Raw genomic sequence first — 16,165 nt, forward strand, 5'->3', positions numbered from 1 at the left:
ATCTCCAAAAAAACCCAAAACCAAAAAAACAAACAGAAAGCAGACAAAAATAGTAGTTGCTATTTGGTTAGCAGTCAAGCTTCAGACACTCTTCTGTTTTTGGCCTCTCTGGTCACCAAGTATACATGAGGCAAGCACAGTGCATATATACACCCATTCATACATACATACGTACATATGTATGTATACATCTTTTAAAAATAAAACTTAATTTTTAGAAAGGGCAGCAAGGTGGCACAGTGATTAAAGATACCTGCCATCAAATCTGATTACCTGAGTTTGATCTTTGGGACAAGTGGTGGAAGGAAAGAACCAATTCCCACAAGTTATTCTCTGTCCCCTGTGCAAGAGCCATATGACACGCACATCCATTCACAGACATTACAGAAAGTGAGCAATAGTAGTCATGATATTAAAAAAAAAAAAAAAAAAAAAAAAAAGCAAACCTGACACTAGCAGGAAGGCATCTGATCTTAGGTAGGGGAAATCACCGTAGTTATTTTTCTAGTATGACAGAAGTCATTTGTCTTTGTATTGCCCTCGAATTCTGAATTGTTTGGAAGCACAGTGCTCTTAGAAAAGGTTGTTCCTTTTGCAATGTCTTGGAGTTTCTATTGCTGTGATGAAACACTATTCCAAAAGCAACTCAAGGAAGAAGGGGTTTGTTTCAGCTCTTATCACTGAGGGAAGTCAGCAGGAATTTAAGACAGGAACCTGGGGTAAGAACTGAAGCAGAAGCCAGTGGAGGACTCCTGCTTTCTTTGGTGCTTGCTCCCCTAGAGTGGCATCGGCCCCTGTGAGAAGGATGCTCACACATCAGTTATCAATCAAGAAAATGTCCCACAGGCTTCTTCCCAAATGACTCTGGCTTTTTCCAAGTTAACAAAAAATAAAAAAGACTAACCAGAATGGCATCTTGAATATTCTGGAGTGAGTAGATGGTGAAGTTTAGCTTAAATTGATGAGAAAAACGAGACATAACTTCCTACAAAGTATGGAAACAACTTATTTTTATATTTCTTTTTGCTTATAGTTTGAAACTTGAATTTTTTTCTCTAACTTGATTGTTTTGCTTTTCACTCTGTTTTAAATGTTGAATTGATAGGGATTTCCTGCAGAATTTGCCATGTACTTAAATTACTGTCGTGGGCTGCGCTTTGAGGAAGCTCCGGATTACATGTATCTGAGGCAGCTATTCCGCATCCTTTTCAGGTCAGTTGTTAAGATATAAGTGGCTGCAGAAGCTAAAAAAAAAATGGCTCACCAGTAAAGAGGGCAGACTGCTCATGCAGATAACCCAGAGTGTAGGGTGTGTGTGTGCATATAAAAGCAAGGGGAATAGACGGGAAGATCAAATATCTTAGTATATCCTAGGGATATCAGAAGCTACATCCATAGTCTCACCAATGTGACTGCTTAAACTAGGGAATCGTGAGTGCCAGAGAAGACAGCAGTGAGTCTGACAAGGAATGTCACACACACTCCTGGGTCGGGCTGAGGGATAACAACAATTGATCAAAAACAAGATCAGGGTTGGTATTTGGTTTTTGTTTTACTTTTATTTTTTAAGAAAAGGACCCAAGCCGGGCTTGGTGGTGCACACCTTTAATCCCAGCACTCAGAGGCAAGTGGATTTCTGAGTTTGAGGACAGCCAGGGCTATACAGAGAAACCCTGTCTCAAAAAAAAAAAGAAAAAGAAAAAGAAAAGGAGCCAGTACAGGGGAACACCAGGGCCAAGAAGTGGGAGTGGGTGGGTAGGGGAGCAGTGGGGGGAGGGTATAGGGGACTTTGGGGATAGCATTTGAAATGTAAATGAAGTAAATACCTAATAAAAATTTGAAATAAAAAAAAAAGAAAAGGAGTATGTGGGTGTGGTTGGAGAGAGGAAAGAAGGAAATAATGTTAATTTCAAAGTAAAAATTTTTAAGTAAGTGATTTTTTTTTTTTTAATTTTTTAATAGTTTCAGTGGTACAGAACCCCATTCGGTACCAAATAAAAAGAATTAAAAAGCTGAACATGGTAGCATTCACTTCTCGGGAGGCAGAGGCAAGTGGATCTCTGACTTATAAGATAGCCAGGGTCACACAGAGAAAGCTTGTCTTGAGGCAGTTGGGGGTGGGGTGTTAAAGAATCTGACAGAGGTACACCTGAAACTCCAGCACTTAAGCGATAAAGGTGGAAGCATTAGGTGTTCAGGGTCATCCATTGCATCATATAGCTAATTAAGACTAGACTTTAGACTTTAGATTCTTTAGACTCGGATTCTTTGAAGGAACCAACAAGTAGGTCATTAGTCTCAGAAGTGATGTTCCAGGACCCTGTTTGCCTTACCAGCTGCCAGTTCTGTGCGGGTTCCCCTAGGAGCTGCCTCTACTTGCTTACTGTTTTTTTCATTCCAACATGCCCCCTTTGGAGAAATGGTGTTGGGGGATGGGTTGGGTTTTTGAGATGGGATTTCTCTGTGTAACAGTCCTGGCTGACTTGGAACTTGGTTTGTAGACTAGGTAGCCTCAAACTCACCTACCTGCCTCTGCCTTCCAAGGGCTAGGAGTAAGTGTGCACTCTGTGCTAGCCTTTTTTTTTTTTTGGTCTCATTATGCACTGACCTCAAACTACTTGAGTGTAGAGGTTAAAGACAAGCTACTATTCTGAGCTACTTTGGAGAGACTTTAAAAGGCGATTTCTGTTTGAAAAGTTATTATTTTTTAAATCTAATACATCTAAGTTTTTCCCCTTAGTTGTGACATGTGAGAAGTAGTTATTTACTGAGTAGTTTGGGGTTTTTTTGGTTTTTCAGGACAGGGTTTCTCTGTGTAGTCCTGGAACTCACTCTGTAGACCAGGCTGGCCTTGAACTCAGAAATCCTCCTGCCTCTGCCTCCCTAGTGCTGGGATTAAAGGCATGCACCACCACTGCCCAGCTTACTGAGCAGTTTTTAAAAAGTTACTTACAGGAAGGAAAAATATTAAAAGTTACCGAGCTTAAAAGAAAAACTCTCAATGTAAAGAAATGCCCTGGGTTGTTGGGCACAGGAGTGCTTGCCTTTAATCTCAACAGTCAAGAAACAAGCAAGCAGGTCTCTGAGCTTGAGGGGAGTCTGATCTTTGCAGAGTTCCAGACCAGCTGGGGCTATCTGTATAATAGGAGAAGTGCCCTCAGCTGTCTTGAAAACTGTGTCGGATATTTAACTGGACAGTATTATTATTCAAAGGTTAACACAACATCTCTCTTTCAGGACCCTGAACCACCAATATGACTACACATTTGATTGGACGATGTTAAAGCAGAAAGCAGCCCAGCAGGCAGCCTCTTCCAGTGGGCAGGGTCAGCAGGCCCAAACCCCCACAGGCAAGCAAACTGACAAAACCAAGAGTAACATGAAAGGTTAGTAGCCAAGAACCAAGTGACGTTACAGGGAAATTAAATGCAAATTGGATAATTCATTCAGTTCTAACAGTGTTAGATCAAGGAGGTGGTTTTAAAACATAAAATTTGGCTTCGTATTTAAAAAAAAAAAAAGACGTCCTTGGAAAATTTGACTACTAACTTTAAACCCAAATGTCCTTGTTCATATATATGTATATGTATTTGTATATACATATATGTGTATATTATATCATTTCTCTTGGGATTTTGGGTCATTTTAACAACTGCATCTTTTTTACTCATTCATTAACCCTTTTCCAAAATAAACATTTGGTGTTGGGAATGTGGTATTGCCAATCAATCCAAAATCCTAGACCTAACACTTGTTGATTTTTTTAATAAAAATCTGGTTAGCTATGGTATTTTGACTTACTTTCAGACTAACAGGTTAAGATATTCTAAATTTTTTGTTTGCATGTTAATGCTTTGGCATTTAATGGGAAAAGTGAACATGATCTAATTTCCAGAGGTGAGTCTTGGCATTGCCTTCAGCATGTCTATCTTCTCAGTTGCAGAGTAACTTGATAATTGCAAAGCTCAGTATAGCCTCCAAAATCAAATTCTCTGTCTGCTAATGAGCTGTGATATCCCTATTTCAGAATGATCTTTCCTAAAGGGAGCACTTGATTTAAATGCTAAGGAACTTCTGGCACTAGGGTTCAGTGTGGAGCCTGAAGCCTGCAGTTAGACTGTCAGTTGAAGATAATTGAGGCAAATGCCATTAAACTGCTAGTCCATCTCTGTCTCTCTCTGGCACTTGGAGTGCTTCTGAGGAGTAGAACTGTCAGAGCACAGCATCATTCCTTATTCCTGGTGCCTTAGAGTTCAACTCCTGCTTCCTTCTGTGTTACCGACTCCCTCTCTGGGGCTTACCTACTGAAACCTGCCTGCTTTGTGAAGTGGTGGGCAGGTAAGGGTCTAATTACTCAATTTCTGAAAGACTGCTCTAGTCTGAACATGGTTTTCAAATATTAGTATTTGTTCTATATTTTAGTGTTGTATTTAGTCTCTTAGTTCGAGGCTGGCCTGGTCTACAAAGTGAGTTCCAGGATAGCCAGGGCTAAGTAAGACCTTGTCTTTGAACTGATGTCATCCTGATCCCAGGAGTTCAGTTACTGACTTTAAAGTTGAGGGCCTTCCTTTTTCTGAGTCTGTATTTGGGAAGGACTGAGCTGGAGATTTGATGTAGACGGAGTTTAGATGATGAGGCCTAAGCTAAAGAGCAGAGCAGTATGTTTAGGCTGCTCTGCCTCTGCACCTAAATTGGGACTTGGAAGTGAAGCTAGATGTGAGTTCTCATCGGGCTTAGAACAGTTTCTTCAGGCATTCAGCAGCCTTCAGAAAGAAGTATCTTAATTTTTACCTAGTTTTATTGTTCCAGTTTCCTATGTGTTTCTTAATAAACAAGCAGAATTTTTGTCCTACTTTATCCAGGTATTAAAGACGAGAAGTTGGAGCCACTGAGTTAGTATGTTTCCTTGAAAAAGAAAAGTGATTAAACTTAAGTTTAAGCCTACTTTTGTATTGTAACTTATTCATAAAAAACTTGAAATCTTAAAACAGTTAAACATCATTAGACACAGTGGTCGTGCAAATTATTACATATACATGGTCTTATAATGTTCTGAAATAAGAGATTTATCAATAAACGATTCGTTAGTATTGACTGTTTTTAAAGGTACATTTATAAAGTCCAGGTTTGGTGACATAATTGCTTATAGTCTCAGATACTGGAAGGCAGAGGCAAGAGGATCACTTGATTTCAGGAATTGATGGCAATAGGCAGAGTTCCTTCTCAACAGTAGGTGAATGCAGTGGGTTACCTAGAGAAGTTCTATCTATCTATCTATTTATTTATTTATTTGCCTTAAGTACAATACTGCTTGCTACTAAAATATGTCATTCTTGGACAGGAGAGATAAGATGGTAAGTGTCTGCCTTATAAGAAATGGGGACTGAGTTAATCCCTAGAACCAGCATTTTAAATGCCAGCAAGCTCCAATAGCAAAAGCTACACAGAGAAAATCTGTTTTGGGAAAAGTAAAATGGAAGGAAGGGGAAAAGAAAGGAAAAAGGAAAGGGCCAGAGTGGGCTGGGCATCCGTGTGCAGCACATGCCCTGAATCCTAGCAAGTCCATCTCTCTGAGCAAGACCCTGTCTCAAAACAGCAGCCAGCAGGCTGTAATGAAGTATACTCTTAAGCAAAGCTGTGGGCCTTGCTGGCTAGCCTGAGTCAGCCCAGTCAATGAGTTCCAGGTCCACAGTGGAAGACCTGATTCGAAAGGGTAAGTTAAGAAAATGCTTCTAAGCCTGGCGTGGTGGCGCACGCCTTTAGTCCCAGCACTCGGGAGGCAGAGGCAGGCAGATTTCTGAGTTTGAGGCCAGCCTGGTCTACAAAGTGAATTCCAAGACAGCCAGGGCTATACAGAGAAACCCTGTCTCAAAAAATCCAAAAAGAAAAAAGAAAAGAAAAGAAAATGCTTCTACCCTAAGGGTGGCTTGAAATAAGCATGAGAAAACTGGTCTTAGACCTTCTGCCTCTCATTATGTAGGTTAATGGTGACTTGAAACTTTTAGGTAGTAAGGTGTACATAGAACTATAGGCTATTTCTGGTAGGCTTTTGATGTCATGGAATCATCCAGTAATGGTAATACCATATTATTTCTCTCTGCTCAAAAATTATGGAAAGTGGCAGAGAGTTGTGGCACATATCTTTAATCTCAGCTCTCAGGAGACAGGAGTTTGGATCTCTGAATTTGAGGACAGCCAGGCTACGTAGTAAGACTATTTTAAAGACAAACCATGTAGAAGGTCCTTCGAGTGCTCAGGTGCATGCTCACTTAAGCTTGCATATCAGTGAATTCAGTTTCATAAATCTTCAGCAAATAGGTTTCTATCTTAGAGACTGTCTTCTGCAAAGATCCTCTCAACGCTGAAATTTACTGACAAGTTTTTTATAATCTTTTGAGTTTGTCGAGGAGGTGTTTTGGCTTGGTTTTTGATTTTTCTAGACAAGTTGTTTTTTGGTTTAGGTTTTTGGTTTGTTTTTTTTTTTTAATGTTTCTTTCATAGAAATTAGAGAAAGTTCTAGCCATTCACTGAGAGAGTACAAGGGTTCTTCTACTTTAAAATCTTGTTTATGTAGTTAATATGTACTTGTTTTGTAATAAGTGGTCTGATTACTTCTAGACCTTTCAGTTATTGCATCTCATAGCCAGTCAAGACCAAGAAACAATGGTTTTTTTTCCCAATGTCTCTTGGATTGTTTTTCCAATGCAGAAGTGTCTGAAACAATAGAATTGCAAGTCTGAGGGCAGCCTGGGCTCCCTAGTGATATCTCATATCAGAAGAACAATACATACAAAGAAAGTTTAAGATCACTTCAGTTACAGACAGCATGGGAGAGAAATTTAGCTAGATTGTTTAGAAGACAGATACTCATGGGCTTCTACTCTCCTACTGTCTTTTAACTGCTCACTGTCTCAGACATAAGTATTAAACACCTTTGTTACAATATAAAAGATTGTGATGGCCTTCTAAGATTCGAAGTGTCGTTCCCTCACCTTAACCTACCTGTATCAGTGTTCCCCCACCAGTGGGCTTCCTTCACCTCCTAGTTCCATGTAGTTTAACCTTTTTCTGGCTTCATCAACTGCTGTCAGGAACACAGCTGATAATTCAGCAACTTAACCCAAAACAGGGAAGGGAAGACCTTGAGATATCTGGAAAGAATGATCTACCTTGAATACACAGTTCAAAGAAGACCAGGGAACTGAATCTTCTTGCTGAATTCTGGGGTTTTTGTCAGCCTTTTTCATTGTGGACAGTAAAGCTGGAGAGTAACACAGTCCAAGAAGAAATAAAGATGAAAGTCCAAGAGATCTCTCTCAGGCTTGCTGGGCCTGTTAACTCCTCTTCAACATGTCAGCTTCTATGTGAATGGTGACTGTCAGAAGACCGTAACAGTGTTGCTGAACCATCTGCCAGTTGGGAAGGATTCATTCATAACAGGTATTTTAAGCTTAACTACTGTAGAAACCTGTTAGAAAATGAAATCTGAGTAGAGAAGATAGTAATTGAGACTGCTAATCTGTTGGTACAATTCAAGGATGATTTGAACTTATTAGACATAAATTACCAGTTTGTGATTAAAAAATAATCTTTCATGGTTTTAGTTGTTTGTAGATGAGTTGCTAGGATCGTTGTTTGATGGTTTGGTAGGATATAGTGGGTTTGTACATACTGGCAGCTTAATTCTTATATGGAAGACCATATAAGAATGTTGTAGGAAAAATTAGTTAATGTAAGTGACATTGTATGGTGATTTTTGAATTGAAAATAACTTCAGACTGTTTCATTCATACTATACAGTGGAAGAGCCTAAATTTCAAACATCCACCACAATATATAAACCTTATTACCACACGATGGCCCTTTCTTATAGTCCCATCAATACAGATGTAGAAGCAGGTGGAACTGTCTCAAAACATAACAGTGTCTATTTTTAATGGATTCTGGTTCTCTTTAAAAAAAAAAAAAAATGGGTGTTTGAAATGAAATTGATTCATAAGTAAAGCTATATTTCTTACAGATTTCTTTTTTAGGGGATAAAGTATGTTACATAAGAGTAAGCACTTTTTCCTATTCAAAGACTTGAAAAGAAACTTAATATGACTTAATTCCTAGGTCATCACTAATCCTCCAATGTCGGTAATAGTCTTCATTCTCCCCTCCTTAGGAACAGAGATGCTGATGCCTTCTTTCTTACTGAGGTCACAGTGAAGATGTACTCTGGAACCAGAGCTGCCACCCAGACTACAAGATCTTAAAATCAAGCAAAAGACTAAAGCACACTGGAAGAGAGTGCTTGTTAGTAGTTGAAGATTGAATGTTAGCCTGCTAAGATGTTTTTCCTTCTTGAGTACTGACAGCTCTTTGGAGAAAGGATGCCTGGGTAGAAGAACATCTGCCGTTGGCCTGTCTAGCTGAAGAACTACATCTGGATTGACTGCTGTGTTCTACCAGGAATGTTGTTAGACTAACCTTCAGCCAGTCCCTAAACAATTGTTGACCACAGACTGAACTAGCAGGTCCACAGAGATAGACTTCTGTCCTAGAGCTTCCCTATTATTAAAGAAACTAAGTTGCCTTGTATTTTGGCTTATAGTTTGTAGTGGTTTTCCCCTTCAAATCTGCTTGCGTGAAGGGATATTCAATGTGGCAATCAAATTACTAAAATACAGTTACATGATGACAGCAAATTATTATCAAGGGGGAAACCCTAAGTGTAGTAGCTGGGAAATCAATCACCTTTGTTTACAGTATTTATAAATAACTTTAATACTTAAAGCCATATCCTAATGGGGTTAAGGTCATTTTTGTTTAGTCCATAGTTCCTTGGTTTTAATAGCTTCTTAGCCTGTGAAATCAGAATTAGATCACAGGTGTAATAGCCTTTTAAAGTATGCCTTACTGTGTGGCTGGGGAGCTAGTTCAATAGATAAAGCACTAGCAGACCATGAAAACCAGCATTCAGACCCTTAAGAAAGGATGGATATATAGGCCAAGTGTAATCCTTGCCCTGGGAATGTAGAGATAGTATCCTACAAAGCAAGCTGGCCAGATTGTGAACTCTAGGTTTAGTGCAAGGCCCTGCATAAATACAAGGTAGTGAGCCATCTGGAAAGATACTTGATTTTAGCATCTTACACATAAAAGAACACAGAGCATTTTTGGTTTTTTATTGTTTTGTTTTTTAAATTTACCAGAGCTATTTCATCTTTATTTAATGTTTGCTTTATGCCATTTTAGGATTATGGGATCGGGGTTGGTTATGTGCCAGTTCTTTCATAGGAACTACTCTGGGAAGCGGGGTAAAACAATCTCTGCCATCAGAGCTTAGGGTGGTGTGCTTATCAGTACACGAGGATGGCTGGGCTTCCTCCCAAATGAGAAGTTCCTAGTAACAGGTGAAAATACATTTATTTAAAAAAAAAACCAAAAAGATGATTATAAATGTTTAATAATGTCTTTACAATTTTATTCTTGAAAACATTTTTAATAAAAAGTCGTAGGAAAATATCCCATGGAGCCCAAAGGAAAAATCCTATCAGTGCTTGAAGGGGAAAGAGGGAGCACTATAGTACTGACGGAAGCGTGGGGTTTGTCGTACTAGCAGTTTGCTTGTTGTTTTTGTTTAAAAAAAAAAAAGTCAAGAAATGGTATGAAATGTAGTTAGGTCACCTCAGGTTTGGAAAGGAATAGACAATGGTCTTTATGGAGTGTTCGTGTTACTAAGAGGTAGACTGTTTATTCTGTCTTAAGTTTTTTTAAAAAAAAAAAAAAAACAGCCTTTGAAAGTAGCATCCCTGGGTTCCCTACTCATGAGGAGAGAGAACTGTGTATCAGGACAATTCAGGAAGTACATAAAGCATTTCTAGTTTGGGAGTTAGTCATGAAACTTGATCTTTTTAATGCAACAATGGAAGTAGCGAAGTAGTAAGTTTAGCATGTGGGTTTTATATAGAAATCATTTCTTAGTGGTATAAAAAGTTAATGTTTAATGAATTCATTAACGCTTTCTATTATGTAATCTCTTATTAGATGGTGCACACAGAAATTCATGTGTTTACTCTAGTTAGAATCCTATTCTAGTGCTGCAGTAATGTCTGTTTTTCATTGCTTGTTGGGTTTTTGAAATATAGTGTGTTCTTTGTACCAAAGAAGAAGAACTGGTCATCCTCGTGTGAATATAACAACTCTAATATAGCTTAGAGTTGGATGCCGAGTCTGTGATTGACTGTAGACTGCTTCCTGGGTTATTCACAGTGAGGGTGGGGAGTGGCTTTAATCAGAGATGCATGTACTGCCTTGTGAAAAGTTTAGGTTGGTGATTTTCCAGATAAAAACAACAGCACTTCCAAGTGATTATTATCCTACTTGTACCTAATTTGGGGAGTACTTGTAAAAACAAAAAAAAACAATGTTTAAAACTTGTAACATCTTTTTTCTGTTTTAATTTTTTAATAGGTTTCTAAGCATGAATTGCGGAAGAGAAGCAGCAGAGCAGACGATTGGAGCAGCGTTTGTTTCTCCCCATATCTAGACATTTTAGTTCATATGTACACTAGCCAGTGGTTGTGGACAACCATTTACTTGGTGTAAAGAACTTAATTTCGGTATAAACTGGCTCTGGGTAGCCCTGCTGATCCTGAGCTGTAGCCGCTGTACTTGTGAATATTAACTGAGGTAGTGAAACATGGTGTCCGGTTTTCTATTGCATTTTTTTTTTTCAAGTGGAAAAGTTAACTAAATGGTTGACACACAAATTGGTGGAGAAATTGTGCATATGCCAATTTTTTTTTTTTTTTTTTTAATCTTTTATTTTGAACTATACTGCTTTGAGATCTCATTTCAGAAGAACGGCATGAACAGTCTTCGGCCACAGTTGTGATGGTTGTAAATGTTCACAATTGTGTGTTCTTAGGGTTTTCCATCCCTGGGGTTTGCAAGTTGTTAACTTAAAACATTCTTTAAATGGCTGGCTTCTTGTTTGCAAGCCAGCTGATACGGTAGCAACCAAAGATTCCAGTGTTTGAGCATTTGAAAGACTCTGCCTGCTTACCTGTGCTAGAAATAACAGCATCTAAAGTGAAGACTTAAGAAAAAAACCATAGCGACTACTAGATTCTCTTTAGGACTCTGCATTAACTCTATAATGTTCTTGCTATTAAAAAAAAAGCATATTTGTCACGGAAATTTAGTTACCGTCTTACAACTGAACATGTATGTGTGTTGCTTAGATAAATGTAATCACTGTAAACATCTATATGATCTGGGATTTTGTTTTTATTTTGAAATGGGAGCTTTTTGTTTACAAGTTCATTAAAAACTAAAAACTGTTTCTGTAAGGAAGTGAAATTTTTTTTAAACAACAAAATGCCTTGGCTGACTCACTATGAAGTGTGTGTGTGTGTACATATATATATGTGTGTGTGTATATATATATATATATATATATATGCACTCATATATATATATCCATCCCCAGGGTTGTGTTGTTGTTGTTTTATATTTTGAGACAGAGTCTCATTTTGTAGCTCTATCTGGCCTGGAACTTTATAGACCAGGCTGGTCTAGAACTCTCAGAGGTCCTCCTGACTCTGCCTCTCTCAGTGCTGGGACTGAAAAAATGAGCCACCGTGCCCAGCTTTCCCTACGTTTTTGATAGACTACTTTAAGCCATTTGTTATATGATATTCCTTTGCTACAAAAGGTTTTGGTTTGGGGTTTTTTGGGGGGGGCATTCTTTCGCTTTTTGTTTATAGCTCATAGGCACACTATCCCCGTGCTATAGCTGTGGGAACTTTGGCATTGACTTCTGCTGCCACTGACTAGCAGATGAACTGATGACAGTGAAAGTGTTAAAGGGTTTAACTATATTACAAAATATTTTTCTTCAAAATCCCTGTGAAATGGCTGTAAGATTGTCATACAGTGTGAAGTGATTGTCGATCCTCAAGCCCCACCTCTCTTAAGTACCTGTGCACGCTTCCCCCAGTCTTTAATGGTTGCTCTTCAGTTTTTTTCTCTGATCAAAGAGAAGGGAAAACTTACAGTAATTCTTTAAATGGTATAATTTATTCATTTACAGCATGTCAAGATAAATTAAAAAGAAAATTTGTCTGAAAATGCTGCCAGGAGCCTATTGTGTAACTAGGTATTGTGTATAATCTTGAATTGTAAATTGACCTGTGTTTGGTAAGATTGTGTCAGGATTGATTTGTAGCAGTTTTCCTTTTCTTTCCTCCCTCTTCCCCCCCACTCCATTTTTTTTTTTTTTGAAACAGCAATAATTAACTTCATGATTGCCACATTCTGTCACCAAGAGATATATTAATTACTGTAAAGCTGAAGTGATCTTCTGAGGTGGAGCTGATGGTGAGGTGGCAGCTTCATGTTTCTTTTCTCGCCAGGCTTGTTGTCAGTTAAGGTATTTGTTTCTTGACTAATAAACCCTTTGATACTTTTAGCCGGAAATCGGTCTCATAAAGCTATTTTGAGTATAGTTTGTGTAAAATAAAATTGTTCGGCTTTGGTAATAGCTTTCCGAGTTGAACTCCCTCTCTCTAGCAAGATATTTTTCAGTGCTTTTATTTACTATGCACTTAGACTATGCACTTTTTCTGAAATATTTTTGTAACACTTTTTTGTATTTTTGCCATTTGAAAAGGTTGTGGTGTTGTTGGTATGTCTTTAAGTTGCAGGTTTGAAACTGCTGTTAGCTTTGTGAATCCGAATCTAGAAATGTTTCTGTCCTGGTATTGTCGTCCCATCTGCAGCTGGAGTTGGAATCCGTTGATCTTCTAGCTACCATTCATTTTCTTCACAGTTCACAAAGAAGAGCGTGAAACTCAGTGAATGCAGTTACTAATCCTGTCTGGAAATGAATCTCATTTCACCAAATCAATTGTGTTTTTCCACTAAAATGATGGTATATGTTGAAGACATCACTTGAGATTGGAAGCCCTCACCGCTGAAGGCCCCACAGTGGCTGGCTCAGCTGAACTTTAGCTTATCACTCTTTTCTTTGTTCACCCATTGGGTGATGCAGCTTTTTAACTGTTGGGAGATGGCCATTCTAACTACTGTTGAATGTCTCTGTTTTGGAAAGGTAAAATAAGAAAATAAAAAGACTGTCTATGAAGGGAGAGGCTGCTTGTCTCTCCCATGTGGTTGTGACTATGCTCTTAGGACCCACAAGTGGACACACAAGGCTTACCTTTGCTGTGGTTTCTCTGCTTTAAGTCTATCATACTGTAACTATTTCAGAGTGTACTGTAACACAAGATGAATTGTTATAACTCATGAACCGCAGAGACGGTGTAGTCTAAGCCAATAGGCTGTTTTCCCTGGAGATTGCTGGGAATAATAAAAAATAGTTTATTGTAACTCAACTAGAATGAGCCATGAAGATTGCAAAAACGGCCATCAAAACATCTTTAATTTTACAGCATCAGTGTGGGTGTATTAAAAGTGGGCCTCCCGACTAGTCTTGGCTGTGTTGCGTTTAGTCTTTCCGTGGCCAAATTGACTTATATAGTGATGAATAAGGCTATGTCCAAGATGTGAGGATAATCTGTATGACATAGCAAAGATCAGAAACTTAAACCAGATGTGGTGGCCTGTTCTGGGGGTCAGTGGGGTGATCCAAGAACCATTACACTACATTCTCAGCCTGTGTTGCTTTAAAGTACCACTGCTTTGCTGTTACAGCACTTGGTTCCCAGTCATTGAGACACATTACTAGTATCAAAACTATTTAATGCCTTTTTTTTTTTTTCTTCTATTTGGAATAGTGTCAAGTATGATTAGTACACGTTTCAGTGGATTTGCTGTTTAGGATTGTTTCATAGCAACTAGGCATGAAACCTGGAGCCTTGTTCCTTTCGGACAAGTATTGTACCACTAATGGGCTGGTCAACATTTCAGAATACTGAAAAGTGAAATAAGGAAAATGGTTGATAGTAGTTGCAGGCCTAAAGTGAAGGTGGCCCGTGCCTTTGAATCCAGCAGTCCAGGAGGTAGAGCTCTGTCTGGAAGTTGTGGCTCAGCTAGGACTACATGGGAAAAACATGTCTTTTCTCACTTTAGAACTAACAGAAAAAGAGAAGGAAGTTTTGGACCATCCTTTGGTGCCAGAGAGATTTCAGAATGACATTGCATCTGTCAGAAAGGGGCCACTTGCATGTTCCAGAACGGCAGGGTCTGCCAGTTAACATCACTGGTGGTTCACTAAAATGTAAATGATTTAATCTTTACAGAAATGGGATAAAGTTCTATTTTGGAAGCCAACAAATTTAAAGGGGGCAGGAACACAGCATATACCTTTATCCCACCCAGGAAGATCCTTTTATGTACGCCTGCAATCCTAGAATTCAGGGGACTTAAATGGAGAGGCTAGAAGTTCCAGATACCTTGCGAAATATTAGTGTTTTTAAGTAGTATTTAGTCTTTGTAAATCAACAGTCAATGAGATAAGTGAGACTGGCTACCCATGGTTCATTGAACTGTTGAGTTTTTCCAAACCCTCAGCCTTTCCCAACCTTCAGTCTCACATGATTTTGGGAGAAGTGTGGGGTGTTTTGTTTTTTTCCAAAATTCTGGCTTGGTTGTTCTGGAACTTACTGTAAACCAGGCTGGCCTCAAACTTTTGAGTTCCATTTGTCTCCTGACAAATGATGAAAGGAGTGCCGCCACCACCTAGCTTCTATTTGATTTGGATTTTCCAGGCTGGTCTCACCTGGCCCGAGAATTCTCCCCTGCTATACTAGACATGAACTGCATTAGACTGACATCTGACTCTTCTATCTGGTTTTTGGTGCAGGCAGGGCCTGCTTTCCCAACACTGAAGCCACCACCATCTGCTTTCATGGATGTCAGGGAGATGTTTTGGTGTAGGTTCTGAGCTAAGGGCTTGTAGGGTTAGTGTGCTCTGTTAGTGTTTGCCTGCTTGTTCTTGAGTCAAGAGTTGACTCTGTCTCTTAACACAGAAAGCCACTCTGAAGTGTAGAGAGGGTGGGACTGAAGCGGAAGGCCTTGAGGTCAAAGAACTATGACAGTGTGTGTGCAGTGTGAAATGTTTGCAAGTTCTCCAGTTACAACACTGGCTTTGAGGTTTTTCAAGCAATAATCTCTTGTAGCCTGGGCTGGCCTAAAATTCATCATGTCGTGGAGGGTGACCTTGAAGAACTCCTGCGCTTCCATCCCTGTGCTGGGATTATAGGACTATGTCACCTGTTGGCAAGGGTTCAGATTTTTGTTTTGTTTGTTGCTTGGTTGGTTTTCTGGAAAGGTTTCTTTGTGTGGCCCAGGTTAGCCTGGAACTCTGGCTGTCTGCCTGCGGAGTCCTAGGACTGAAGGTGTGCGACACCTCGCCCGTCTTTCAAGTTGATCTTCTTTATGAAAGGACGGACCCTTGCTTGTTCATTTTGTAATTCACTAAATGAACCGAAGTAGAGAGGTGCTCAGGATCACGTGTCACAACTACAAACCTAGCCCCAAGCCTCGAGCTCACAGAGCTCCTTTGGGTTAAAGGTAGGCACCACTTCTGACCCTGGGACGGTGCCGCTTAAATCAGTGTTTCCTAGTAGCACCATTAAGCCAAGGTGGTTTCATTCCAGTTTGCACCTTGTTATCAGCTAGCTCCCTTGGCTGTTGGTAGTGAAAGAAAATAAAAGGTCAGCCTGCTTTGTGACTTTGCAATTTCAGATGAGTGAGCTTTCCAGCTCCTAGGATATATGGTTGTTTCTTGTCCCCCATCCCCATTGCTTTTGATAAATTAGTATTGGGTAGATTTAAGATACAGTTCGTGTGGTTCGTATGTAATACTATGGATTCTGTTACATGAAGTGGAGTTAATCTTTGCTTGTGAATATAAAAATTTATACAATTAGAACAATTCTGTATTCCCAGGTATATATTAGTCTGATACAAAGTAGGGTATAAACTGAAAGGATTCTTTTCCCTTTTACTTTAGAATACAGTACTTTTAGAGCCTGTCATGGAGCAGAATGTCTTGGTTACAAAAGTGCAAGCCTTCTATTAGCATATATTACATGATAGCGGATTTCATTGACATTTCATACAAATACATATAATTGTGGAAAACCTATTACCCTCATTTTCTTCCCATATTCCCAGTCAGTCCCCTTTAATGTCCCTCTGTGTGTATGTC

At 39.2% G+C, this 16,165-nt stretch overlaps 1 protein-coding gene across 4 annotated transcripts in view; it reads left to right on the forward strand.

Annotated features, from left to right (window-relative positions):
* Positions 1-11,339, forward strand: part of Csnk1a1 (casein kinase 1 alpha 1) — a 33,103-nt gene extending 21,764 nt beyond the window's left edge. For 2 of the 4 annotated variants that reach the window (XM_021214949.2, XM_021214950.2), the window contains 3 exons: positions 1,106-1,212; positions 3,238-3,386; positions 10,459-11,339. In XM_021214949.2, coding sequence (XP_021070608.1) covers positions 1,106-1,212; positions 3,238-3,386; positions 10,459-10,466 — 264 coding nt within the window. In that variant the 3' untranslated portion in view covers positions 10,467-11,339. The remainder of the gene's footprint in view (positions 1-1,105; positions 1,213-3,237; positions 3,387-10,458) is intronic. The other 2 variants (XM_029547147.1, XM_021214952.2) reach the window with 1 other exon arrangement.
* The last annotated feature ends 4,826 nt before the right edge of the window (positions 11,340-16,165 follow it).

Source organism: Mus pahari, chromosome 15, assembly GCF_900095145.1.
Source record: "Mus pahari chromosome 15, PAHARI_EIJ_v1.1, whole genome shotgun sequence".
Lineage (NCBI taxonomy): Eukaryota > Metazoa > Chordata > Mammalia > Rodentia > Muridae > Mus > Mus pahari.